This window comes from Athene noctua, chromosome 26 (assembly GCF_965140245.1).
Source record: "Athene noctua chromosome 26, bAthNoc1.hap1.1, whole genome shotgun sequence".
Taxonomy (NCBI): Eukaryota; Metazoa; Chordata; class Aves; order Strigiformes; family Strigidae; genus Athene; species Athene noctua.
The window spans coordinates 358,197-383,400 of NC_134062.1; the positions used below are offsets into that span (position 1 = coordinate 358,197).

A 25,204-nucleotide genomic window follows, 5' to 3' on the forward strand; every position below is an offset into this window, starting at 1 on the left:
GGTGAGGTCAATTCAGGGAAGCTCGAACATGCTCTTGCCCACCCTCCTGTCAACCTGCCCACCTCGATTCAGTGGGTCGTCACTGCTAAACCACTTCAGAATTCAATCCTGTTTCCATTCCTGAATGATTTTGGAAAGCCAGTTTCTTTTTTGGGTTGGAAAAATCACTTTTTAAATTACAAACCCTTCATAAAACGGCACTGCCCTTCTCTGCACTGCACTATTTCTGTAAAATACAGGTTCCAAAACAGCAGGGAGAAAAAAAAGGCCCTTTCAAAGTTCTTAAGGGCCTAGAGTACTCTGAAGTGTGTGTTTACACGAAGTGTAATGTCCAATTCAAGACACCTTAATTTTAATACAGGAGTCCAAAGGGGGAAGAACACCCAGTCACGGCAATTGTTCCTGCAAACCCATCTCTGGAAACGAGAATATAAAGCTCAAAGTCAGAGAGGGAGAAAGGAGGGGAAACCCTAAGAAGCAGTTGGACAACTGGCCAGTGCCTCAGTATTAAACTTAACTTAAACTTGCCCAGGGCTGATTGTGGATTCCAGAAAGGGCTGTTGGCACATCCAACAGAAAGCCCACTAGCCCCAAGCACAAGCCTGGGTGCAAAGTGGCCACCACAGGTCAGGAAGTTCTGCCAAGGCGGCCGCTGCCTCCAGGCTGCAGCTCATCCCCCCCAGCACACAATGACCCGTCACTCACTTTCTGTTCTGGTACAGCTCCAGCCCGGTCAGCAGGTACACCGACACCTTCCGGAACAGGCTGTAGTCTTCGTGCCACCGCTGTCAGGGAGCAGCGAGGAAGCAGCGCGTCAGCTTCGCCTGCCAGGCGTGCGCCTCACCCGCCGCCGCAGCTCACAGCGCGCCAGACTTTGCCCCCCGAAGGGCTGACGCGTCGCTCGTGAGCGGCACAGGAATCAGTTTAGTCGAGGGCACAGGCCTTCCTCGACGCTCAGGAGGTTCCCAGCATGTCCATCCCCCCTCACGGACCGCGCCGGGGGCAGCGCCGGCTGCGTTTGCCACTTCGGGCGGCGCCGGTCCTGCCCTCACCTTGTACTCCTCCATGTCGACGTCATCGGGGCCGATTTCCCTCAGCTTTGCTCGCGCCACCTTCATAATGCTGATTGACCTGCTCGGGCCAGTGGAGACAAGAAAAATCAGAACAGCAGCCCCCCCGCCGCTTCCAGCTGAGAGCAGCCGCCTCCCGGGATCTGCGGCACAAACCTCTCATCGTAGCTGAGGTTTTTGTCTGCGAACTGCTCCAGGAGGGTCCGTTCCACCACCTGCTGGGGAGCGTTGTTCTGCAGGAAGTAAACGAGGACGTGCTGCAGGCGGGCGTCGTTCTGAGGGGTCGGGGTCTCTTTGGCGAGCAGGTAGAGCCGCGAGTACTCCTCGTGGAAGGCCTGTCGGGGAAACACCCGCTGAGGGGGCCACGCCGCCGATACGGAGCCTCGCCCTGTGCCGTAGCGGTGGGATTCCCGTGGGCGATGCCCAGCCTCTGCTGCAGGGTTGTGCTCCAGGGCTGAGCGGGAGCCACCAACACCTGGAGCTACCAGCCCAAGGCACCCACACTGAGGCAGCCCCCACGCCTCGGCGGGCGCTTTTCGAAAGCGCCGAGGCGGTGAAAAGCCTTTCAGAGAGGGGGGCACATAGCTGCCTTACTTTGGTAATCCCCCTGCAAGCGCCGAGGCTGTAAAAATCAATTGCAGTACACTTGTATCTGTAGCGAGGCGCCAGAGCGTCCTGTGATTTATATTCCTGCAGATTAAAAGCACGGGGGATTTCACCCATGCTGCATTTTTAGCTAAATCTACCTGCCTGTAAAATCTAACATAGCTTCGATATTCAGCAGTGCGGATTCTTTCCAACCCCCCCGCTCAACACAGACACCTCTCGAGGGCACATTTTACAAGAGAGGTCACTGTGAATGTGCATGCTCAGGACTGAAAAAAATTTTCACGAGCACTGGTTTATTTTCTGACGGTCACACTGCAGACCCCAGGCAGCAGAGTCCGAAAGGCACGCCCAGAGAGTCTGCTTTTTATCATCCCGATCAAGACAGCTGCCTGTACTAAAGGAATAAGCAGAAAAAATAGTGAAAAGGAAAAAAAAAGGTGGAAAAAAGGTGGTTGTTTCTCCTGGGAGAAGGGAGGTTTTTTCTGACAAGCTCTAAAAATTGTTTAGAGCCCAGGGATATGCTGTCGCAACAAGAGGGCGGAAACGAAACTCAGGACAGAAAGGCCACTGACTAGAAGCAAAACTGTGCAAGTCATTCCCTTGACATTCCTGATGTGTCAACACAGCACAGATTCTGCCCTCTGTGAACACGACGTCCAAGCGTGGGATTTAGCAAAGAAAGGAGATACCTTCACAAGCCCTGCTTCAGACCCGTCCCGATCAAAGGTCTGGCGGGCTTTGGCAATAGCCAGGATGACACCTTGCATGGCTGGGCTCAGCATCACCTACCACCGAAGCAGGAAAACAAACACACACAGGAACAAGGGAAACGGTTACAGACAGGGAAAGAAGAGAAGGCATGTTGAAGGATGGAAAAAACTTCCCAAAGGCAAGGTTTAAAGGAAATCGTGTGAACACAGGTGGAACAAGGCAGAGCTGCACGTGGTTTACTTGTCCACTCCTTACTCCGTCTGCCACATGCACTGAACACGCAGGCAGGTGTTAAGCACCGGCCGGTCGCTCCAAGCCCTGAATTTGTAAACGCAACAAGCGGGAACGTGACACGGCCTCAGCGTTTGTGCACAATCCCACTGTGCTCGTGGCAAAGACTGAGCTTCCCAAACGCTGCTCGGGTACGTGCGGGTGTGGTTAGTCAGAGTCAATCAGCAGCCAGGGTACTGGACGTGCGGGATCAGTGGCTCGTCTTTGGGAGAGGGGCCGAAACCGTAACTGAATACAGTAAAGACCCGTGCAAATACACGGACACAGCCAGGACCGATGCTGACGCAGCTGTGCCAGAAAGACAACTTATGGGAACCACGAGCAGTTCTAACGGCCGTGGGCTTTTACAGAGCTGCTTCTCTGCAGCATTAGAAACAAAATTACTTAATCTTCACTTCCACAGTGGGAAAATGGACTTTGCAAGCAGCACTGCTGCCCTGACAGGCCACTGTCGTACCCCATCTCAGGAAAGCTCAAAGCCAGCTAACTACAGGTTAACAACCAGCAGTGATTAACCCCTGCGCTGGGATCTGTACCTCCTCGTTATATCCATCTGCATCGGACCTAACAGGAATCTTCCCCACACTGGGGATTTCCACTTCAGAGACCTGCGAGCTAGCCCGGGCAGCAGCCTCTGTCTCAGCGTCCTGCGCGGGCTCTGCCTGAACTGTAAGGGCTCTGTCTCCCAGTTGGGCCTTCACGGGTTCTACCTCCTTGGGCTGTGGCCAGGAAGAGAAAGAAGAAAAAGAGTAAGAAAAACCAACGCAAAATACAGGAAAGCCAAAGGGGACCGAGTTAAAACATGGCACTGCTGCAGAATTACACAGAAATGGAAAAGGCAAAGGTCTGTCAAGCAGAGGAGTCCAAAGACCAGCAGAGCTGCCCCCCGGCCGGGGCTCGGCTCCTACCTCGCAGAGAGCGGCCTCCACGCCGTTCTTCTCGTAGGCCTCAGCGGTGTTGGCGATGGCCTTGGCCGTCTGCTCCTTGGCGATCAGGGCGTGCTCGGAGGACAGGGAGCACACGCTCTGCTCACAGACTGACAACTGATCTGTCGGGAGAGGCGTGGCATCAGCGAGCACGAACCGCAAGACTTCTTCCCCTCTCCTGCGCTAAAACCTTCTGTCACTCGTCCCGGCAGCACTGAACAGCTGCAGCGTTCACCCCAGAGGCGAAGGCATCGCACCGTGAGCTCCTGCCTGCCCCTTCTCAGCGCACATGGCACGCCCTCAGGCACTGCCAAGGAACACTTGCCCACTCCAGAGAACAGCACTTGAACGTTTTCTACTTGATATTTATAAAAAAAAAAGTCTGGAAGTGAAATGAGAATAGCCCATTGTGATTGAATGAATGGAAAACAGCTTTTCTGGTGACAAGCCCAGAAGGGCGCAGATGCAAAAATAGCAGAACAGCCTTTCGTAGTGCCAGGACAGAGCCTCCACCAGCTGCCTTTGCTACTTCAAGCAACAATTTCTCCTGGACACCGAGGAATTCGCACGCGGCTCCCGCACAGAGGCTGTTCTGACCAGCTGACCCTCACTGCCTCGAGCGCTTTGTGAACTCGGACGTGGCATTACCTGGTCCTGACTCGGAGGAGAGGTCCTGCGACTCAGAGGCAGGTGAAGGCTCCATCTGAGGAATCTTGCAGGACTGCTCCTCCTCCCACTCCTCTGCCTCCTGCTCGAGTCGCCAGTTGTCCTCCTGGATGTAGTGCCTCAGCTCTGGGGACAAGGCCTCCACTTCCCTTTGGAACTGCCCAGCCTCGGAGCCCTCGTCCTCGTCTGGAAGAGACGCAGGAGCAGCGTGTAAGGGCACACACAGCAGCAGGGCACCGCCGTCAGAGACCGAACAAAGGGGCAGTCAAACCGCCTGAGGGGAGAGCAGGCAAAACCCGACTTTCTACTGGCTTTGTCATTTAAGATGATTCGCAAGTGAAAGTGCAAAAATAAAGACCAATCTACAGAGTTATGCGAGGCAAAATCCAGTTCTGATCTAGCATGGGGCAGCAGAGAGGCGTTCCAGGAGCAGCGCCTGCGGATGCAGCAGCTCGGAAACGCGCCCGTACTCGAGGCTGCCCCTGCACCGAGAACGGACTGAAACTGCCAAGAGCCACAAAATCCACAGTTCGGCTGGAGCCACCACACCTGCGACGCCCCACAGCACGCAGGGCTAGGAACGGCCCGGACTCCCCCGCCCAGCGCCGTGACGGCATTTCTCAGCACTGCTGAGACCTACTTCAGTGTGAGGTTTCAGACCTGCACAAAACCCAAGCGCTATCAGCTTCAGACAACTGCTAAAACCTATCAAAGGCAAACAGCAATCCTCTGCGTGGATATTTCTTATGCAGCCATTGGAAAAGCAAAGCATCTTTAAAAAAACCCAACAAAAATTGCATTAAATAGGAAGAAAAAACCCACCCCACGGGTTCATTTCAGAAACAGAACTGCCACAGGAAGACAAAGAACAACCTCCAGATACTCATCAGCCATATTTAGCAGTGAACAGAATGACAGTTCTCCATTGTTTCTTTCTATTTATTACATCAAAATGAACCACGCGTGAAATTATTAGGTTCTTCTACAGCTGTTTGCCATGTATAGTGCCATGTGCACAATAATTTCTCCACATAACTATTTATACATTGGCACTGCAAACACACTCGCAAGCCTAAGCCAGTGTTACCCATAACTCATGCACCGGGAAAGGCTGCGTAAAAAGACGAGCCCCGCTGAGGGTCGGTGTAACGATACCGCTGAACCCCAAGCCAACACACCAGAAAGCGTGATAAAAACGGGAGAAATAAAGTAGGAGGCATTTGCACGCCCTTGCAAAAGAAACCCTGTCACATAAACTAGATAAAGAGTCAAAGTGAAAAATGGCAGCACCAGACACACGAGGGGCAAATGGGGAGCTTGAATATTTATGCGATTTAGGAACACGTAAAGCACGGTACGTAATCTCACCACTACGGTTCTTGCTTCAGTTTTCAGCCCTATGGGGGGTTTAGAAATGAATCGAGTATGGAGCAGACGCTCTGACTTCTATCTGGGGTGAAGCTGTTTGTGCTGTCACAAGACTCCTGTGCCGAAGAGGAGCCGGGGAATGTCATGATGGCGCAGGCCAGAGGCACGCGGTGACGCGCAGCGAGTAACGAACTCGCAGTACCTGCAGCGAGGCGGGACACCTGGTCGCTTATGTACATCAGGCAGTAGGCACTGGCGTTCTTCAAGCCTCCGAAAGAATCCCTCTCCAGCTCCTCCCACGACGACTCGGTCACCGAGATGTCGTTGTACTTGAGCCAGCGTTTCCGGGGCTGGTCGTAGATGAAGGCCCAGTAGTGGCCGGCGTTCGCTTGCCCCTCATGTACCAGGACTGCGTGCAGACGGTAGGGAACCTGCAAGTTCACACGGCCATCGCGCTCAGACGTACCTTTAGGAAATGATTTTGCCTGACCTCTGGACAAAAGTTGCGGATACGTTCGTAGCTGTAGCCTGGTACCAGGCTCTCGGTTTGGAGGGGAAATTTCCTACTCAGTGAGCACTGACTTTTAAGGGAAAAAGCAGGGAGAATTTCTTACAGAATCCTTTCTCTGCTTCATCTCTGGGATTTTTTAAATGCAATAAAGCAGACAATCAGCTGCTAACAAAACCCAGTATGGGCAGTGTCACTTCAACACTTCCCTGAGGAAGCCACACTTCTTACCTGCTGGAGGAGAGGGTCGCAGTACATTTGTTCAATGGACAGGGTGATTCTGGCAATAGACTCCTTCAGATCTGCCAACAATACCAGGAATGAGAGGAGCGCATAAAAACAAACGACTACCCGTGGGGCTATCCCGGCCCCTTTCCCTTCCAAGAGGCTGAAGCTGTGCTGTAACCGTCACACAGACCGAGTGCCAGGGCTGAAACATGTACGAGGTGGTTTGTAGTTGGGGGTGCATCCAGCTGCAGCGAGAGGGGGAACGAGGAGGCGTTCAACAGGAAACCCCCCCCGAGACATCTGGGGCCCACCTTGCACGTCTTGTTCAATCTCGTTTCTCCATCGCTGCAGACACGTCCGAACCAGGTTCAGCTCGTCCTCGGAAACCATGTGAGGAGCTGGACGTTCCGACGGTCCCGCTGGCGAGCTGCAAGCCTGCAGCACCAGATGTGACTTTGGCTGCAGTGAAGAATTTGCCAAAAAGCAAGGTCCATCTTCAGCCCTAGTATCTGTCCCTTCTAGTACGCTGTGAAGCAAAATCCAACAGCAGGGGACAGGTTTTTCAATCTGTCTCCTGCTTTTGCTCTTTCTGGAAAAGAATGTGAAATAAACCAAACAGAAAATGCTCCAGAGCCAGAGCGGCCCTTCTCTTCCAGCACAGTGCAAATGTAAACAGAACAGGTACACTGAAACATACTTCCTCCTTAACAGACCAAATTAATATACGGGACAAATCAAAGCGAAAATTCTTACAGAAACCTCTAAGCACTGATCCACAATGCGCAATTCTTCCCTTCCTACTAAGGAACTCATGTATTTACTCAGCTTAATTTAGAGCGTAAAGCAACCACTCCGCCCAGGTTTGTAATAATCCCATATTGCAGTAATTTACAGGTTGATGAAGCAAAAAAATTAGTAGCTTAATCAAAAAAAGCACATAATTTAACTCAGAATTGCTGCTTAGACAGGGACCATGGCGATGCTTTTGGCAAAGGAAAAAACCAGGCCAGATGCGGGGCTGTATTTACACCAACGGAACCCAACGAGGAGCAAAACGGTGACTGGCCGCGGGGACAGCGTGGGTACAGGGCCGCGCCCCGGCGGAGAGCCCCCGCAGCAAACCAGCAGCCTCTGACCGAAGGGCCGAGCGCTCTCCTAGCAAGCTCTTTCACTGGTGTTTACTAACCCGTTCGGCTCCGAGAGCTCCAAGACGTGCGGCTTGGCCAGGGACGGCGGGAGGGGCGTCTGCGAGCCCTGTGCGGGAGCAGCCCCCCCCGCCGGCTTCGTGGCGAGGAATTCCAGGACGTAGCGGAGCATGTCGGGCAGCGGGAAGCGCGCGGGGCCGGAGCCGTATTTCATGTAACTGCAGACACACGCACCGAGGAGCGTCACCGGCTGCCTAAACCCCAGGGGCCGCCGGAGGAGCAGCAGGGAAGAACAAGCCCGCGCCCGGAGGGAAGCAGGGGGAGCCCTGGCCATGCAGACGGACCCGACTCGTCCCCTCCCACCAGCGGAGCTTCCCAGCCCTGAGGCTGCGGCACCCAAACAGCCCCAAACCTGCCCGAACAGCCCCAAACCCGCCCGAACAGCCCCAAACCCGCCCGAACAGCCCCAAACCCGCCCGAACAGCCCCAAACCCGCCCGAACAGCCCCAAACCCGCCCGGAACAGCCCCAAACCCGCCCGGAACAGCCCCAAACCCGCCCGGAACAGCCCCAAACCCGCCCGGAACAGCCCCAAACCCGCCCGGAACAGCCCCAAACCCGCCCGAACAGCCCCAAACCCGCCCGAACAGCCCCAAACCCGCCCGAACAGCCCCAAACCCGCCCGAACAGCCCCAAACCCGCCCGAACAGCCCCAAACCCGCCCGAACAGCCCCAAACCCGCCCGAACAGCCCCAAACCCGCCCGGAACAGCCCCAAACCCGGCCGAACAGCCCCAAACCCGCCCGAACAGCCCCAAACCCGCCCGAACAGCCCCAAACCCGGCCGAACAGCCCCAAACCCGGCCGAACAGCCCCAAACCCGGCCGAACAGCCCCAAACCCGCCCGAACAGCCCCAAACCCGCCCGAACAGCCCCAAACCCGCCCGAACAGCCCCAAACCCGCCAGGAACAGCCCCAAACCCGCCCGAACAGCCCCAAACCCGCCCGAACAGCCCCAAACCCGTCCGGAACAGCCCCAAACCCGGCCGAACAGCCCCAAACCCGCCCGGAACAGCCCCAAACCCACTGCCGGGGGCCGCGGTGTGAGCAGCTTTCGGGGCGCCGGCAGGGCCCGGGCAGCACGGGCAGCCATGAGGCACGCGCCTCTGCCCGCCTGCAGAACGGCCACGCGCCACGCAGCACCGCCACCGAGTTCAGTGCTGGTTAAAAGGGCTTTTACACGCGGCACCCGGCAGGTTCAAGCATCTGCTTGCCCACACAACAGACCTTCCCTACCCACCTCCTCCCTTCCCGAGAAATAATGCCCAGCCCCAAGTCGGAGGTGACCTCTAATATAAAAGATTCTTTTTAACGCATCGCTAGGCTTCCTCGGGGAAACCTGCCAAGGCAGCTGGCAGCGACAAGTGGACTATTTAAATAATTTCTTCTGGTAAGAGCACCAGGAACATTCAGAAACCATCAAAGCCACAAGTTAGCTTGTAAAAACACGCTTCCTGGCTCCGCACTTCTCGGGACAAACCTGGTTCCGTTCCTGCTTCCCCTACAAGCTTCTCTTCCACGGGAAAGCGCATTTAAAAGGAAGCACTTGGATGCTTCCACAGGGCACAAAGACAAGGCTGGCTGACTACTCACCTTTCCAGTTTCTGCTGCAGAATCACCATTTTCTCCTTCAATCTCTTCATTTCTTCTCTCTTCATCTGAATAAGTTCTTTACTGCAGTAGAGGTACCTGAGCAGAGAAATACAGAGCCCCGCCGGGCGGGATTTGTTCACTTTGAACATCCACAGACTGTTTGAAATATTTTAGAATCCTTCCTTGCTCACCTGTACAACCTTTTAAGTTTCTTTAATTACAACAAAGCAATAGCTTTAAACGTACCATACAGCAGAGCAACTCACCTGTCCATATAAATAGTCTGGGGAAACTCTAGCTTGGTGTGAATTTTCTCTGGCTGTCCTAGGGACTGATTGAACTCAAATCGGGAGAGTTCAAAGGTCAGTACTGGCGGGAGTTTTGTAAACCAGCGCTGTAACAAAAGCAGAAATGCCCCCAAAGGGACTTGTTTTAAGACAACTGCTGAACGGCACATTTTAGACTGACCCTAAATTATTTTAGACCGATCCTAAGTATCTGTCTTTAAATACTGAATTACTGATGTTTACAGAGTGACTAGTCAGAAAGCCAGATTTTACGAGATTAAAATTTCTGCTTCCATTTTACATTTTTACTGTGAAGAAGCCTCATGATAGCTTTCAGAAAATCACTTTTCATTGCCCGATGCATCCAGCTTGATGGATTAATGGGTCCAGCACCAAATTTTACCAAATTAGCAGATGCTACAGAAACTCTGGATGTCAGCTACAAGCCTCTGAGAGTTCTTTTCCAATGTAGATGGCATGCAATGATGAGGAACAAAACAGAAGCCCTTAAGCAGAACCTGACCCCTTATCCTCTCGCTGACAAACTGTTCAGTTGGGGGGATCCACAGAAGACACCTACTTTCTCTATGTTTCTTACGCTGTTTCAAAGAGCCATGCTGAAAGAACAATTCTGGATTGAATTTAAGCTTCCCCCCTCTCTTCCCGGCTCCACAAACCCTTCCAGTACCCAGTGCTGGAATTCTCCTGCACCCAGACGATGCTCCCTGCTGGCCTTGGGACGAGCACACTAAGCTCATTTTCCTCGTCAGGATTCCTGTCAGAGCTCCTGCCGCAATAAATCTGCCCCACACCAAAGCACAACAGCACATTTTTAGAGCTAAAATATTTCCAGTGAAGGTGGTTTTTTTTTTATTCTTTTAGAAAAGCTTTGGAAGGGAATGACCAGGTAGCTGAGCTTTTGGAGAAGCAGCCCAGTCTTCAGAACGAGAGACGTAACGGCAGAGAAGGAATGATTTATGCACCTATTATCTAGGAGAAACCTAAGTTCTCGTGAACCCCACTGATGCTTTGAGCTTCAGTACACTCACCTACGTTCTCAAAAGACAAAATGCACCTTATTCTCTGTGTCCCCTATCATGCAGTCCTCTAGCCACGACACCCTGGGAAGTGAAATTAAGATTGCACAGTTTTTCCAGTCAGACTTCTCAGAAATAAAGCCAGAGCCTTTTCCTTCTATCCGTACAAAGAGTGATTAAAACATCTCCACGATCAGTCCAATTTCCCTTCTTTTTTGGAAAAGTATTTGGAGGAAGTAAAAAGGGTGGATCGAAAAGAACCTGCCCGATCAGCTCCCTGCGCCCCTCGGTCTCCGGCACCACCTACATCGGCTTTGCCCACACCCGCTGTGAAGTGGCTCCAGGCAGGAGCGAGGGAAAACAGAAACACGCACCCGAGTCCGGAGGTGGACGGGGCTCACCCGCCCCAGACTCTGCTCCTCCTTTCCTAGTTTAAACCACAGCCACACACTGTTGGACGTTCTCACAGAACCAAAATGCCTTTCCCTGCCCCCCACGCCAGCCCCCTCTGCACACTGATTAGTGCTTCATCCCAGTCCTTGAGTGAGGAAACTTCTCAGCTGTGCTCACACATGCAGGATGTTGAATGTAATGGGACACCTCCACCTCCTACTTTGCAGCAACTAAGGATTCTATGATTGGTTTGTGATTTGCAAGATTGAAAGAAAAAAATTAAAAAAAAAATCAGCACAGTCAAAAGATAAGAGTGAAAATGAGAAGAAAAAGACACACACTGTAATAGGGAGAAAGATACAAATTCCAAATGGCATACCATGGAGTTAAGCACTGTACTTTTACCCTCCGAAAATATGGAGGCAGTGGTTCTCCCCTACTCAGGTACAGGTAGGCTTCAACAGAAAGAGAGAGACTTTATCACACTTGCATCAGAAGCAGAGTTTACCTTTTAAATTTAAAACAAACTCCTCGAACTGGTTATCTAGGACAAAACATCTTTACAAACAAGCAAAGGCTCAGCGTCTCACCAGTAACGCTTACGTTTACACAAGATTCCAGGTACCCAGAAAATATTTTCTGTCGATGCTTAGGGAACATTTACAATTGACATTTAAAGTGATCAGAACGTACCGAGACACCCCTGCGCCACACGTGTTGCGTTTTCCTGCTGCAGGCAAACAAAAGCTCCACAAAACCCGGGTAAAACTAACCTCCTGTCCATACTTCACCGACTGAGATGCTGTCGCCTCATCCATCTCTCCCTCCACCATGGCTCCTTCCAAGCACTCATTCAGGTTGCGATACCCGTTTACCTGAAGGGGATACTGGCCAAAGGTTTCGATCTTGGAGAAAGTATTGCCTGCACCATGGAAACGACACGAAAACCATAAACTGACTTTAGAAACCAAAACCCCTCCAAGGAGTGAAAAAGCTAATTGTGCTGGTTTGACCCATGTACCAAACCCTTTGCTCACCCTCATGGACACCCTCGGTCAAGAAAGTCCCATAGAACAGCTGCACCATCGGGTTCTCAGATTTGTCCCCAGGGTTCCTGTTTCGGAAGGAGAAAGCAGACGTCTGTCTGCAGCTGTCGGCTGCAGAAAAGCCCCAAGTCACAATCTAAGCCTTTGCCTGGGAACCCTCCTACAGCTGAAAGTGACGTTTTTCTATCCAGGCATAAAATACAGAGGAAGCTTCTCATCTCTTTCTATACTGAAAAGTGTGATATAACACTTACACTGGCAAGGGGAGAGAAAAAAATAAATAGTTAAGGCACTACCTTTTGAAATGCCTTTCCCCAAAACCAGACCTTTCATGTACACCGGTTCTGCTGAATTCCCCTGAAAAGCTTATTTGCTCTGCAGGCCGTATCGGCGTTGGATCACATACAGGCAACGCTTCATGAGCACATTTCGAGCTTAAGCATCATCCTCAGCAAAGCAAGAGCCCTTGCTGACCGAGAATTCCCAGGGAAAGCCCTCTCATTTATTGAGACGTCGAATTTAAAATCCGTTTCTCCTCAGTGCCAGGTCAAACTCCCAAGATCACAGGAAACTCACTTGACATTCACTGCCAGCTGGAACGCATCCTCCAGCCAGTCCAGTAGTTTGTGTGTAAATTCACTCACATCTTGCTACGAGAGAGACAGAAGTCGAGAGTCAAATGTAACACCAATCAGGAAGCGTTTTCATGGCCTACTGGTCTCACAAACCTCCTGGAACACAACCCGCCTGGAATTGCTGTACCTACCCAGCTGAAAGAAGTGGGGAACTGAAGTGCTGTGCTGATTTAGACTGATAATGAACGCTCTGCTCATCTGAAAACTAGATCAGAGGAAATTATTGCGATTGCTACCCAACTACCCAGATGGCACTGGGTAGAGCGCTGTTCCGCTGGCTGTTTAATTAGCAAGCACGTACATTCCGCCTAAATGACACGAGGACAGCTGCTTGTCAGCCGACAAACACGGGAAGAGGCCCCGGGAAGGAACAGCAGGGCGAAGCGATAGGATTGCCGCGGCTGCGAGTGCCGTTTTGAAGAAAGCGAAAGGCTTTTTAACGTGATTTTACCTGCTGTTCTTCAGCGGATCTAAACGCATCCCTCAAGAGTTCCACTGCTGCAGAAGGGTCTACAAACTTACGACGCGTCCCCAGCATTAAAGCAAACAGACACTGAAGTTCTTGCATGAATGCAATGTTTCTTTTTCCCTGCATTGCAAAAAAGAAGAAAATCCAAACCCTTCCTGCAACTCAGAAAAGCAGCATCTTAACACAAAGTGCTACAGAACACCACAAGCACGTACCCTACGGGGCACGCTACCAACCACGGCTGGAGGTGACATTAAATGGGACAAAAGCAGAAAGACATGCAGGAGAAAAAAATTCAACCACAACAAAACCTGGAGAGCAAAGAGTGCCAGAAGTAAGAGTGGCTAAATCAGCAGGCAAAACCTGGTGGATTTATGCACTTACTCTGTCTGCATTTGAGGTTTTTTAGAGTACCAGGAGCACACACAAAAGCGAAGCCTCTTTGGTGGCAGTGGCCACATGCTAGCACGGTGCAGGAAGCACAAGACTGTTCTGCGTCTGCCTTCTGCTCTCACTGTTTTCTAGGCAGCTTCTGCTGGTGACTCTGGGAAGGTCCTGGGGTTAGAGGGACCTTCGGCCCCGACCAAACACCAGTTCTTCTCCAGCATGTGCCAGCAAACGGGCCATCTGGAGCTACCGAAGAAGTTTTAGGGACAGATTTCTCCTCGCACCACAGCTCAAAGCTCTAGAGGAAACCTTTACGAGAAGCATCTGATTTTTATTTTTTTTTATAGTGATCCTGCCTTTGAAAAGTATTTCCCAAATTTGTCTTTAGCGCAGCCTGACAATTGGAAAGCCATTAACAGAGACTCAGGAGTCTCAGATGGCGCCAAATTAAATCTGCTTAGAGAAAGGGCAGAACTGCAAACCACAGAAGAGGGAAACTTGACAGCGTCACTCAAGGAAAACTTACAGTGCGACTGCGACAACTTTCAAGCACTGTCTGTGGGAGGGAGTACCCAAGGACCAGCCTCCGGAATTCTGGCAACTGAAACAGAGACTGAAAGGGAAGGAGGTAAAGACCAGTCAGCACCTGTGAGGACCTGACTCGCCACTGTCACTCTCTTACTCAAAGGTTTTTCTATTAACGTGTAACTCTTGGGTGGCCTCGTGTTACTGAACAAACGTTCACGTGTGCCGCGCCAGCACGTTCGCACCCACCAGAGGACACAATCCCAGCCTGCCACTTCTGGGACCTACAGGACCATTTCAGGGAAGAGGGTTCTGTTCTGCACAGGCAAGCTTTGAAACGGCACCCAGGAACGTCACAGTGAGGAAGGAGCCCACTGGAAGCTTCCTTACTTCCTCTTGACACTGGAGCCCTGACCAACCTCTGTCTGGTGATGTGAAATGCTTAGAAGAGACAAATCTGCTCAGTTCCCCTTCTTGCTGTCCCTTCTTCTTGAGGTTATCACTAACAATACACGCTGCCCAGCAAGCATCTCTGCCCGTGGATTCCATTAACTGGAATATGATACACCACGTAACAGGGAGCCAACAATAACTGCAGTAAAATTAAATTATCAGTTCAGTTTGCCAGTCAAGCTTCTGTCACCCCGTAAGCATTCGGACATCGCTGCCCCAGAAAAAGCCCTGCCTGCGTGCACGCAGATTAGACATATCGGTATCTATTTTTACTCAAAGTCTATTTAACTGCTCTTCGGCTCTTTCTGTGCACACCCAGAATAAATCACGGTCATGTCAAATAAAAACAGAGGTCTCATCTGAGCGCAGTCACATTCACTTATCTGCGTACGATCCCGGGGCTGTTGCACACTGAACTCCAACTGACAAACGTTTTGACTCCAAGACCGCAGCAATTCCAGGAGAGCTTTTCTGTCAGCTTACCTGTATGACAGCACTAAACCAACAGGTATTTCCAATATTTTTCATTCCAACAGGCCAGTCGCCCACTCTTCTCCAGTCATTCTGCTTGGGGTTCTCTCCCCAGACTTCGCAGCGTTTCCTTTTGGAGCGATTTTTGTTCTCAGCAGAATGTGCTTCCTGTGGCCTGTCACAAAAGACGCACACCCCCGCAGTAAAACACCCCCTCAAAAGATTCTGCTCCCCCCGAGTCAGCGGTGGGACACGAGGGGCGGGCACTGCCGGCGACACCCAGCGCGACAGATGCTTTATCTGACTGTCAGGGTTTGGGAGGTTCAGCCCTCAAACGAGGTGGGTGGAAAACGCGACCGTGAGGCAATTTGGAACGATGGAAGAAGGAAGTAAGACGTGTGTTTTCCTTCATTAACTAGCCCCACACAAAATCGGTGCCCTCAGTCGTTACTAGAGGCAAATCCTACCCAGGGAAAAAAGGCTAAAGCTACGCAGCGACGGGGCGAGGTGAATCCACAGCGGAGATTTCAAGGTGCTTCTGCCAGGCGCCATACGGCAGCACTGCACCCTGCGCGTGGCGGGTCAGCCCCAGCAGCGGGGAGGGGAGAAGGCAGGACTAAACCTGCTCTTCCCATTTCAAGTGTCACGTCACAGCGCTGCCCCACCAGCCGAGGCCTAGAGGGCAGAAACAACCCAAGCGCCTCTGAAAGCAGCAGGGATACACCTGCCAGGGCATCTCTGCTTGTTTCGCAGTTCTCAGCTTAAGAATCCACTGACGATACCCGGGAAAAGCAAAACCAGTCCATGGACCCACTGACCTCTCAGCAGCATCCCTCTCCGCAGGCTGAGCTTGTGGGGATTCCCGTGGCGTGAAGGCGTTGACCGGGCGCCGGTCCTCGGGGCTGCTTGGGCTAAGGGCAGCAGTAACACCTAGAAGTGGAGGCAGTGTTCTGATCAGCATCCCACCAGGAGCAGGCAAACCTTTGCTTTAGAAGAGGCTTCTAGAAAATGTTACACTGCACCAGTAAGATTTTGTCTAATGATGGAGCATAATTTTCTAGCTCAAGTTTTAAACAGAAATTCGTGTGGCTAGGAAACCTAACAAGCGATCAAGTGGGCTGGATGAGGAGAACAGGACACATCGTGCAGCTCTGCACAGGCCAGATTTCCTTACACCCCAATTCAGAGCTGGAGGGAACATTTCAAACCTCTTGTAATAATGAAACAGGAACATCAGCTTCTGCTTGTATTTGTTATGACTTGACACCGGTGTTGGCAGCTGACGCTGCCTCGAGAATAAAGGATTTCCCTAAAACTGGCGCCATCAGACAGCATCGTCTGCCTCCGCTCGTGTCGGACGCTCAGCCACGAGGCGTTTCATGTACCAGTGACGTAGGAGAGGGGCCGAAAGGAAAATGAGCAGATGTGGAAGAGGTGGGAGCCTTACGCAGAGGAACAAAGTGCAGCCCTGCTGCGCCGGCTGTCGCTCCCAGCGCAGATTGTTGGTGCTGTGAACCTGCCCGGCGCCAAACCCACCCGGGAAAGCTGCAGCTCACAGACGTGTCGTGGGCAAACAGCTTCAGAGAGACTGTTCTCAGCGAGCGCAGGCTACGATTACACTCTTACATCTAAATGCACCGAAGCGAGGCCTACTTTGTCTATAGCTGCAACGTCTCTAAAGGCATTTTTCACATGGCCAAATGGCTGGCTCAGGCAACATTTTAAGTTGTCGTGACACTATGATACTGAACACTGAGTCTGCCAGCTCAGCCAGCAGACGCCTCGCCAGCGCCCCAGTCCCTGCTCACTCGGCTTTAGGGGCTTTCTGGGTTGTCTGTGTTAGCCCAGACCCGCTGTTGAACAGGACGACAGCTCTGTAACCGTCACGTGTCGCTACAAACACTGTCACAGCGCTGTAAGTCCCCCTCCTCTGGGTGCAGCTCTCCTGCAGCAGAAGGCTGAACTGCCGGGACTGCTCTGTGGCAAGCGACCGGTTCCAGGACGCCTCGGTCCGGTGGGTTCGCGGGGAGCAGCGACACGTCCCCTTTCAGCCCGGCCCCAAAGCCCTGAAACCGCACGGGCGAGCAGAGCTGAAGGACTCACGCAGGGGGAGCTGTTTGCCCACGGCGCTGCCTTCCCACACGGAGGGCTCTGCCGCAGCCGCGTCCCGAGCCGGCGCCTGAGCGTGCTCCTCCGTCAGGAAGGCGACGGCTTCCATCAGGTCTCCATTTGCAGCCTAGGAGAGCAAGATGGGAAAAAAATCCATAGGGTCAGGGTTACTTCATCTACGTTTGTGTGACATTTGATGCGCCCGTGGAAGAGATAAGCACAGCACCACCAGCTCTGCTCTCCCCGACCACGGGAGAGAGCTATCTGTTGGTGACAAGCAGTAAAAAATGAACATAGCGAAGGCTAGAATTTCTCTGTCAAAAGCACTTTGGCTTTATTACTAGGACAATACAGACTCCATTATCTAAATTCATTTCCCTGACAAGAGACTTAAGCAGTTGCGGGAGGCCTGAAGCGCGACAGGGTACTCTGCCATCAGGAATCAAACTCCCTGTGGATTTCAAGACGCCTGTCTGTCACTGAGCTAGGGCTTCCTTCAGACCATCGCTACAGGCTAAACCCCTTTAAATTTAATCGAATGTTTCCTGTACGTTACTTCTTAATGAAACCTTTAGGGACCTTTTTAAAGAAACCTCTCTGTGTATTTTCAGCACAGCCCACATCCTGCTACTACGTATGCCGAGGACGGATGGTGTCTGACAATTCCTGACTGAAGCACTTGCAATGGGTTTAATTTAAAAACACCAAAGCAGATGCCAGGAGGAGGAATCTCTCCAGGCAAATGCTGCTTCTCCAAGCACCTGGGATTCCTGTGTCCCTTCGCTTTGGAGCGGAGTAAACAGCTCTGGCGCTGGATGAGCACCAGCCACAAAGCCAGCGAGGTGACAACAGCTCTCCGTAACTCCTGAGGCGGTTTACACGGAGAAAATCCTGCTCTGACCCTCCCAGGCTGCGTTCACCCTAAGGCACAGGTAACAGCCTTGCAGGAGCAGAACCTCCAGAAAACGTTTAAGACGTTTTAGCACAGCACACGCTGCCGCTGCAGCACAGATTTTTAAGGTCTACTCTCAGAAAAAAGAATTGTTCTCACCTTAGCAGGGGTTTTTTTGTTTCAGATGTGGGTGAATCCACACAGGCCCCACAAGCTCACACCCGCCTGCCTGGGGGTAGGGCGAGGGGCAGAAGAGCAGCGGAGGGTCCCCTCGTGCCACGCTGCCCCAGGGAGCGCAGCGGCATGGCCAGCGCAGGCCGCGCACCGGCCGTGTCGGCGAGGCCCAGCTCATGGTCACCGCCGACAGCCGGGGAACATCCCACCCCTGCGTCACGCTTCCCGAGAGCCTGAACTTGCCTGGCTTCTGGGACAAATTCAGAGGGCTCCTTCCCACAGAACAACAACAGGCACCAACCTTCAGAGCTGCGTGAAGGAAAGCCGAGTCTTGAATTCCCGTGATCTCTTTCAGCTGGTTTAACAGCATCTGGCAATCCTACGGGCAAGAAATAAACAAAGCGCGTGTGAGGAGGCGACCAGGACAGACGTCGAGGTGCTTCGGCCAGGCGTGCGAGGGCGCACCGGAGCACGGCGGCGTTCTGGCCTCTTCCCTGACGGGCTGACAGGAAAGCCCCAGCGTCAGCCGGACATCGCACCCCCAGTTTTCTTCCCTCGATTTACAGACTAACGTTCTGCCCGTTGTATCCTCAGGAGGCCGGCAGTACGCCCAGGAGGAAACAAACCCCCGCCCTCGGATGCTCGCACCTGGGGGGGCGCGGGCCCCCCCCGCCAGCCGCGGGTGCAGCTGGACATATAAGGAGGCCGCGTGCTGGCGGGGCAGTGGTGAGGGGCTATTTTAAGTGCGGGCGCACATGCCATTTGCGCGTGTCATTTCTCACTGACAATAAGGTGTCAGAATAAGGGCCCGAGCGGCTGCTATCGCTCCTCCCTCCCCCACCACACAGACCGCTCGAGGTTTGGTGACACTCGCTCCAGGCCGGAGCCACGGCCAACAACCCCTTCTTTTACCGGTTCAACCCCTTAAGAAACACTACCACAGAAATTTTCTTTACCAGGCTCATCAAATCCCTCCAGCCTTGGCTTACAGCAGGAGCAGTGACTACGCTCGCTGAGCCGCCTCTCGAGCCCCAATGCTGGGGGTCCCCCCACCCCCATTTTGTGGCCGCAGCTCAGCTGCTGTCACCAACAGCTCAGCCTGGGTGAAATCTGATGCTGCGAGGTCCGGCTCAGCAGGGCCAGCCCCGTGCGTGGCACGGGCAGGACGTTACAACAGGAGAAACAGCCAGGACCCTATCGTGTAGGCCTGACTTGAAAAAGCTGTCTGGGATCCTGCTCTCGGCACAGCCCAGTGAATACCCGCTTCTTAAGATCGCACATTTGATTAATCTTAGCCAGCAATGTTGCAGATGAATAAATTCAAGTTTCTACTTGCTCTCATCGTTGGGAAAAAATTTAAGATGCTCTCATGCCACTGGAGCACAAGTTCCTCCCAGTCAGTAGTAAGTTAACTCCTTTTTTGAGCCATCCTCCCCTCCTGATGAATGGATGCTACCCTGTGCAGAAACACCGAGAAGACAGCATGCATCCATATCCGTGGTTAAAACAAAAAAAACCCAGATTACTTTTTGATGGGATCCCCCCGATAAATTATTCATTGTAGTCCCACCTAAAATACTACTTCTGCTCACCTTTCACAAGGAAAGTGTGTGTGAGTGTGCACACCCCCAACCTCTCCTGCACACTCTTTTAGTCCCAAGAAAAGCCTCAGGCCCAGCCAAGGGTGCGGAGAGGAGCCAAGGAGACGGGGCTGAGGGCGGGCGTACACTTTCACAAAGGCAAACCACTCATATCATGTTGCTAATTTTGCTACCTTAGTGAGCGGCGCTTGTCAGCTAACCCCATCTCATGCTGCAGGGCATATTTTCCACTGGAGAGAAAAAAAACCCACGCTAATAAACCGCATTACAGGAACAAAATCCAAGGTGGGACAGGGCATGATTTTCAGGGATTTTTCTGCTTCGTGAAAAGGAGGACTCGCAAGGGCCGCCTGAATCCTAAAAGCTAACCGCTGACCCACTGCTCTAAGTCACCATTTCATGTTCTAAGGATTTCCAGGGCAATTTTACTCAGACTTTGAGAAGATTTGTATGAACAGCAGAGCGCTTATCCCATACAACAAGTTGGAAGAAGCTTGCGGCCGACTGGCAGCCCACAAAAACCACCAAGAACCACACTCTGCAACAATTTTGTTCAGTTTTTGGGGAGTGCGTGTGGTTTTGTTGCTATAACCAGTCTGGTTGATTGCTTTTTGAGGCTAGACGCTGTGGTGCTTTAAAGCAAGCTCCAGAACTGGTAATTAAAAGCTGCTGCTACTAATACATATTGCACCTGAAAAACCAGACCAAAGTCCTACCTGCCGGAAGAATAACAACCCAAACCAAAATGCTATTAGTGTAAAATTACAGCAACAGGAGATGAGTACAAAACCCAGCGGCTGAGAGGAAGGAGGGTACTGGTGATACAGAGAAATGATTACCTGTTTTGAGATTTATTTACTTATAGAAAACTGCTTAGCAACTTATTTACTTACTTATAGCAAGTTATAGTACTTTTTTAATATTGCTAAGAATCCTGCTTGCCCAGACTGTTCTGTGGAATTTTACCAAAGACTACTGTGCTCATCAACACAAAGCAGTTCACTGTGAAAATCTACCAAGGACTACAATGTTCAGCAAAATATTATTCTTTTGACCTTGAGGAACAGGTGGCTCTAACTAGTTGCAATTTTGCTAATGAGTAAAGATAGCCATATATGAATGGTAGAAGTCCTATTGGTTCTCTTAGATAAGATCGAAAGTAAACCATCTGAAAACCGCTCTTGTTATTCAAGAAATTGGCCAAGAGAATCTGCGCATGCTCCGGGGAAAAAACAAAGTGAGAAAGACTCGGAGCCTTCCTCCCAAAGCCCCCCGGAGACGACCACCAGGAGGCAATGCGCAGGTGCAAAGAGACATAAACTGCTGACACCAGCCTTTCTAACTAACTCACGCACACGTATGTTTGTGTTACGAATATGGATATCCACACTCTATAAGTTTTTGGTAAAACGTGCGGTGGGTGTGCAAGCTTTGTGGAGAAATCCCCTCGCACCCCGGCCGGAGTAAACATATCTGCTGTATAACTCTATTTGAGTTGTAGAGTCTTTTTTCTGTGAATCACTGGAGATAAAAATTACAGTGGGCCACTGAGCGACAGAATGGAAAGGCTTTGCCATTTTCCTCACTCTCAACATGACTCACCACACTCAGAAGTAGCTTGTTTTGATGAGAAGCTGCGAGCGGGGAAGGGTGCAAGTGCAGGGTGGGAGTTCAAGGGGGTTCCAGAAATACCAGCACGCAAGGAGAAGGAAGGCGGCAGCGTGGAAGTGCCACACGGAGCCTTCAGCCTCCGCGCCCCGGCTGCGCTTTTATCACAGCGGGGAAAGCGATCTGAGGGGGGCTAAAAGCCCGCAGGTGGCAGCAGGAGCAACACCCGCGCTCCTGATTGAGGCTTTGACAAACCAATATCCACCCTGGGAAGGAGCAGTGGCCAGCCAACTTCTGACCAACGCGCGGTCCTGTACATCTCCTGGGGGCCTGAGGCCGTCTCTGCACGTTCTAAATGGCTTCTAAACGCACGAGAGGGTTGACACCCTCCTCCCGCTCCCACCTCGAACACTGGCCTCTCTGAAGCATCTCTCTCACGAGAAGCGCAGGCACCCGTGTACACCTGGGGCATGGCCACCGACACCGCGAGCCGGGAGCGGCGGCGAGCCGTGACTCCTTTTGGAGACAATTTATGCAGAGCCCTGTAATTTAAGAGCAACAGTTTTTGTTAAGGGGTGTCAGAAGATGCTGGTTGAGTGAGAGGGGAGGGAGAAGCCGAATTCCTGCGCTTTGAGGAGGAGGAAGCCTACGTGAAAAGCCCGTCCCGAGTTCCCCGCGCGCTTTCCCGCAGCGGGTGGCGTGTCCCCTGCAAGGCACCTCGCGACCGCGCCGCGCCGGGCCCGCGGAGGGCTCAGAGGCCAACAGGGAAATTTCACATGAAACAGCCGAAACACGGCGTTCTGCTGCCGGCCGCGAACCGAGACCGCCGCGCTCCGGGCCGGGACAAGGCCACGGCCAGGGAGGGAAGCGCGGGGCCGCGAGCCTGAGGAGAAGCGGGGCCGGGAAGGCCCGAGGCGCCAAGGCGGGACGGCCGGGCCGGCGGCGGGCAGGCGCAGGCGCAGCCCCCTCCCCGCACCCCCCGACCCCCACGGTCCCCCCGCGGTCTCACCCCGCCGCCGCCGCCGCCCGGGGCCTGCAGCTCGGCCGTCATGCCGGCCGCCAGGGGACCGCGGCCGCGCCGCCCGCACACCGCGCATGCGCGGACGCCCGCCACCACGGCCGGGACCGGAACCGCGCGTGCGCGAGCGCGCCACTTCCGGCCGCCGCCCCTCCGGCGGCCCCGCCCCTCCGGCGGCCCCGCGGCGCCCCCGTTTGCGCATCGAAACCAGGCAGTGAATTAAAAAAATAAGAAAAAAAGGAACTTTAAAACCCTGTTCGGGTCCAAGCCGCCTCCCACCAGCGGGGCTGCAGCAGGGGCCGAGTCGCGGCTGCCCGGGCCACGGGCCCCGCGGCTAACGGAGCACGCGCTAGCCGATGGCTACTGGCCGCGGGGGCCCAGGGCCGCAGCCAAGCCCAGGGTGGGGGCACCCTCCCCCCCAGGGGGGGTCTCTCGTGTTTGGGGGCTCGTCGGTGGGGACGGGGGGCTGGAACGGGGACGGCTCCTGCCCCGGAGCCCTGGAGCTGTGGGGCTGGGATGTCCCGCGCGGGGGCACATTTTGGGGGAAAAACGTCGAGAAAAGGTTCATAACAGCGCAGGGACCAGCCACCTGCTTCCTGCTTTTTCCAAGCCCATCTGCCTTTCAGGGTCTGGTTAAAATCGGCAGAAAATGGGCGTTCTGCGGGTTTGCCGAGGCAAAGGCCGTCGGGCGCCGTTCCCTGCCCATCCTCGTGCCGACACAGCCGGGATTTCAGCTTTTTCTTACTAAACCAGCCGGAAACGGGACATCCCAAGCAAGGGCCTGGGGCTCTGCGGGAGCCGGGCTGGATCCGATCGGGCCGGGCATGGGAATTTCAGCGTGGCCCTTCCCGGGAGCCTCCCGACTGCCACGTCTCAGAGCTGCTCCGGCTCGGGAATTGGGGGGCGAGAGGAGGAGGAGGAGGGGTTGGCAGGGTAATAAAGTTGAGCTGAGCGAGCGGCGGCGTTATCCGTGTCCTTGCTGTGCAAACAACAAAGACACAGTGAAGTCTCACTGCGATGTAAGAAATTCTGAATATTTTGGGAGCCTGGAGGCTACAGGGAGGCGACGGTGGCCGCTGTAACCTTTGCTGTGGGATGCCCACGGGCACGGCTGGCCCCGCGCGCTGCGTGACGGGGGGTGACCCCCTCCAGCACCGCCACAGCCCCCCTGCCCCGCTCCGCCTTCCCTCCCCGGGCCAGGAGCGTCCCTGGAGCAGGAGCGTCCCCGGACGAACCACCCTGCCCTGGCACGCCGAGAGCAGCTCCCTGCCCGCGCCGCTTCGCCCCTGGGAGCCTCGTGACAAAGACCCGGAGCTCTCGGCAGAGCCCGGCTGCTGCCCCCTGGCCCCTCTGGCTGTGCCCAGACTCCAACAGAAACAAGGGGGAGGAGGCTTTTCTGCAGGACTGTCTCAGGTTTTTTACATCAAAAACTAACAGCCTTTTCAGCCCAAATTAACCTTTCCAATTTGCTTGAAATCCTTCTCATTTTCTCTAGAAAATGAAGGGAAAAATACCCAGCTGTAATGGCCAACGTGGTTTTATTAAAAAGCCAGGCTGGAAGCGCCGTGGTTTCCGATTGGAAAAACTCTGTAAAAACTAGAGCCGCAGCCGGAGGGCCGGGGTGAGGGGCGAGGAGGGCAGACGCAGGGTATTTACATCAAGGTACCAGCACCGCAATCCCTGCGGCAAAACCGACCTCTGGGACGGGCTCCGCGCCCGCAGGCGACACGATCTCCCGCCCAGCCAACCTCCAGCGCGGGTCTCCTTTGTAAAAATAAAGAGAAAAAGGAAAAGACCATCACAGAATCCGAAAGACCAGCCGGGGCTGCTCTCAGCAAGGCCTGACCTGGGGTGGTGCCGCACCTGCCAGGCCTGGCTGCCGTCCTGCGTCTCCCCGCTAGCAGCAATGGGCTGCGAATGCCTTCACGTTCTCGTCATTACCCGGCTTTAACGGGTAATGAAACGCGGAGTATTGCCAACACCTGGAGGGTGTCTAATGGGGGAAAGGACTGCAGAGACAGCGCTCCCCTCCCCTCGCTGGGGATTTAAAGGTGTCAGGCTCATTTGCTGGTGGGGTGAGGGGGGGCTTGGTACCTGCCAAGGGCGGGTTTTGACCACTCTGTGGTCCATGGGTGACCTGTCCCCTCCGCTGCTGGCGCTCAGCCGAGAACCCCCCAGCACAGACCCCCAGCATCCTCCTCCTCCTCCTCCTCCTCCTCACCACGGACCTGGCTGGCAAGCAGCACTTGGCCCCCACGTTCACTGTCCGGCATCACAGACCTGAAATAACGCGCCGCTGCCTTCGAGGGCGGCGTGAGTCACCCTGCGGCTGTTCCAGCTCCACTATGTTAAGCAGATGAGTAAATCTGGCAGCGGGGGCAGGGGGACTGCACCCCCCCTTCCCGGGCTCCCAGACAAGCTGCGGCTGCTGCCTTTGGAGTGCTGGGCTGTCCAAAGCACCCCCCTGCCCTCCCGCGGGCAGCCTGCCTGTTCTGAGGGCGCTTGGCTGCAGCAAAGCGGCTTTTCCCTTCCAGGGCACATCCCGGGGCAGGCTCGCAGCCACCAGACCCACTAGTCCTGACTCCCTTGAGATGTGGGCCCGACGGATGGGGTAAAGCGGCCGCCAGCCCCCCCACATGTGTGCCGTTTTGGGGTGAGAAGCCTTTACGAGCAGCCACAGTGGAGGGTGCAGCCCACTCGTGGCGCGGGGGCGAAGCCAGCAGCATCCTCAGTGACCCATGACAGCGATTAAACCAGCCAAGTTGCCACCCTGGGCACCCGCTCCTGGCCCTTCGCTCTCCACTTCCATCTTGGAGCTGCACAAGGTGGACAGATCCCGCGTGTCCACCCTGGGGACACAGCGAGCCCGAGCACCGCTGCCCCACAGGAGGGTCTTGTCCCTGCTGGCGCGGGGGCTGCCGTGAGC

At 53.9% G+C, this 25,204-nt stretch overlaps 1 protein-coding gene across 8 annotated transcripts in view; it reads right to left on the reverse strand.

Moving 5' to 3' along the window:
- Positions 1–25,204, reverse strand: part of USP28 (ubiquitin specific peptidase 28) — a 42,175-nt gene that overhangs the window by 4,163 nt on the left and 12,808 nt on the right. For 2 of the 8 annotated variants that reach the window (XM_074927606.1, XM_074927603.1), the window contains exons 2-23: positions 18,353–18,430; positions 16,980–17,112; positions 15,695–15,806; positions 14,889–15,051; positions 13,954–14,040; positions 13,023–13,160; positions 12,513–12,586; positions 11,928–12,004; positions 11,664–11,812; positions 9,440–9,567; positions 9,174–9,269; positions 7,564–7,740; positions 6,689–6,903; positions 6,381–6,451; positions 5,844–6,072; positions 4,256–4,459; positions 3,590–3,729; positions 3,218–3,400; positions 2,369–2,464; positions 1,227–1,405; positions 1,053–1,131; positions 706–785 (exon numbers count right to left, since the gene is read on the reverse strand). In XM_074927606.1, coding sequence (XP_074783707.1) covers positions 706–785; positions 1,053–1,131; positions 1,227–1,405; positions 2,369–2,464; positions 3,218–3,400; positions 3,590–3,729; positions 4,256–4,459; positions 5,844–6,072; positions 6,381–6,451; positions 6,689–6,903; positions 7,564–7,740; positions 9,174–9,269; positions 9,440–9,567; positions 11,664–11,812; positions 11,928–12,004; positions 12,513–12,586; positions 13,023–13,160; positions 13,954–14,040; positions 14,889–15,051; positions 15,695–15,806; positions 16,980–17,112; positions 18,353–18,430 — 2,888 coding nt within the window. Of the gene's footprint in view, positions 1–705; positions 786–1,052; positions 1,132–1,226; positions 1,406–2,368; positions 2,465–3,217; positions 3,401–3,589; positions 3,730–4,255; positions 4,460–5,843; positions 6,073–6,380; positions 6,452–6,688; positions 6,904–7,563; positions 7,741–9,173; positions 9,270–9,439; positions 9,568–11,663; positions 11,813–11,927; positions 12,005–12,512; positions 12,587–12,702; positions 12,751–13,022; positions 13,161–13,953; positions 14,041–14,888; positions 15,052–15,694; positions 15,807–16,979; positions 17,113–18,352; positions 18,431–18,516; positions 18,915–21,663; positions 21,803–22,269; positions 22,383–25,204 lie in introns of those variants that run through there. The other 6 variants (XM_074927604.1, XM_074927605.1, XM_074927609.1 and 3 more) reach the window with 6 other exon arrangements.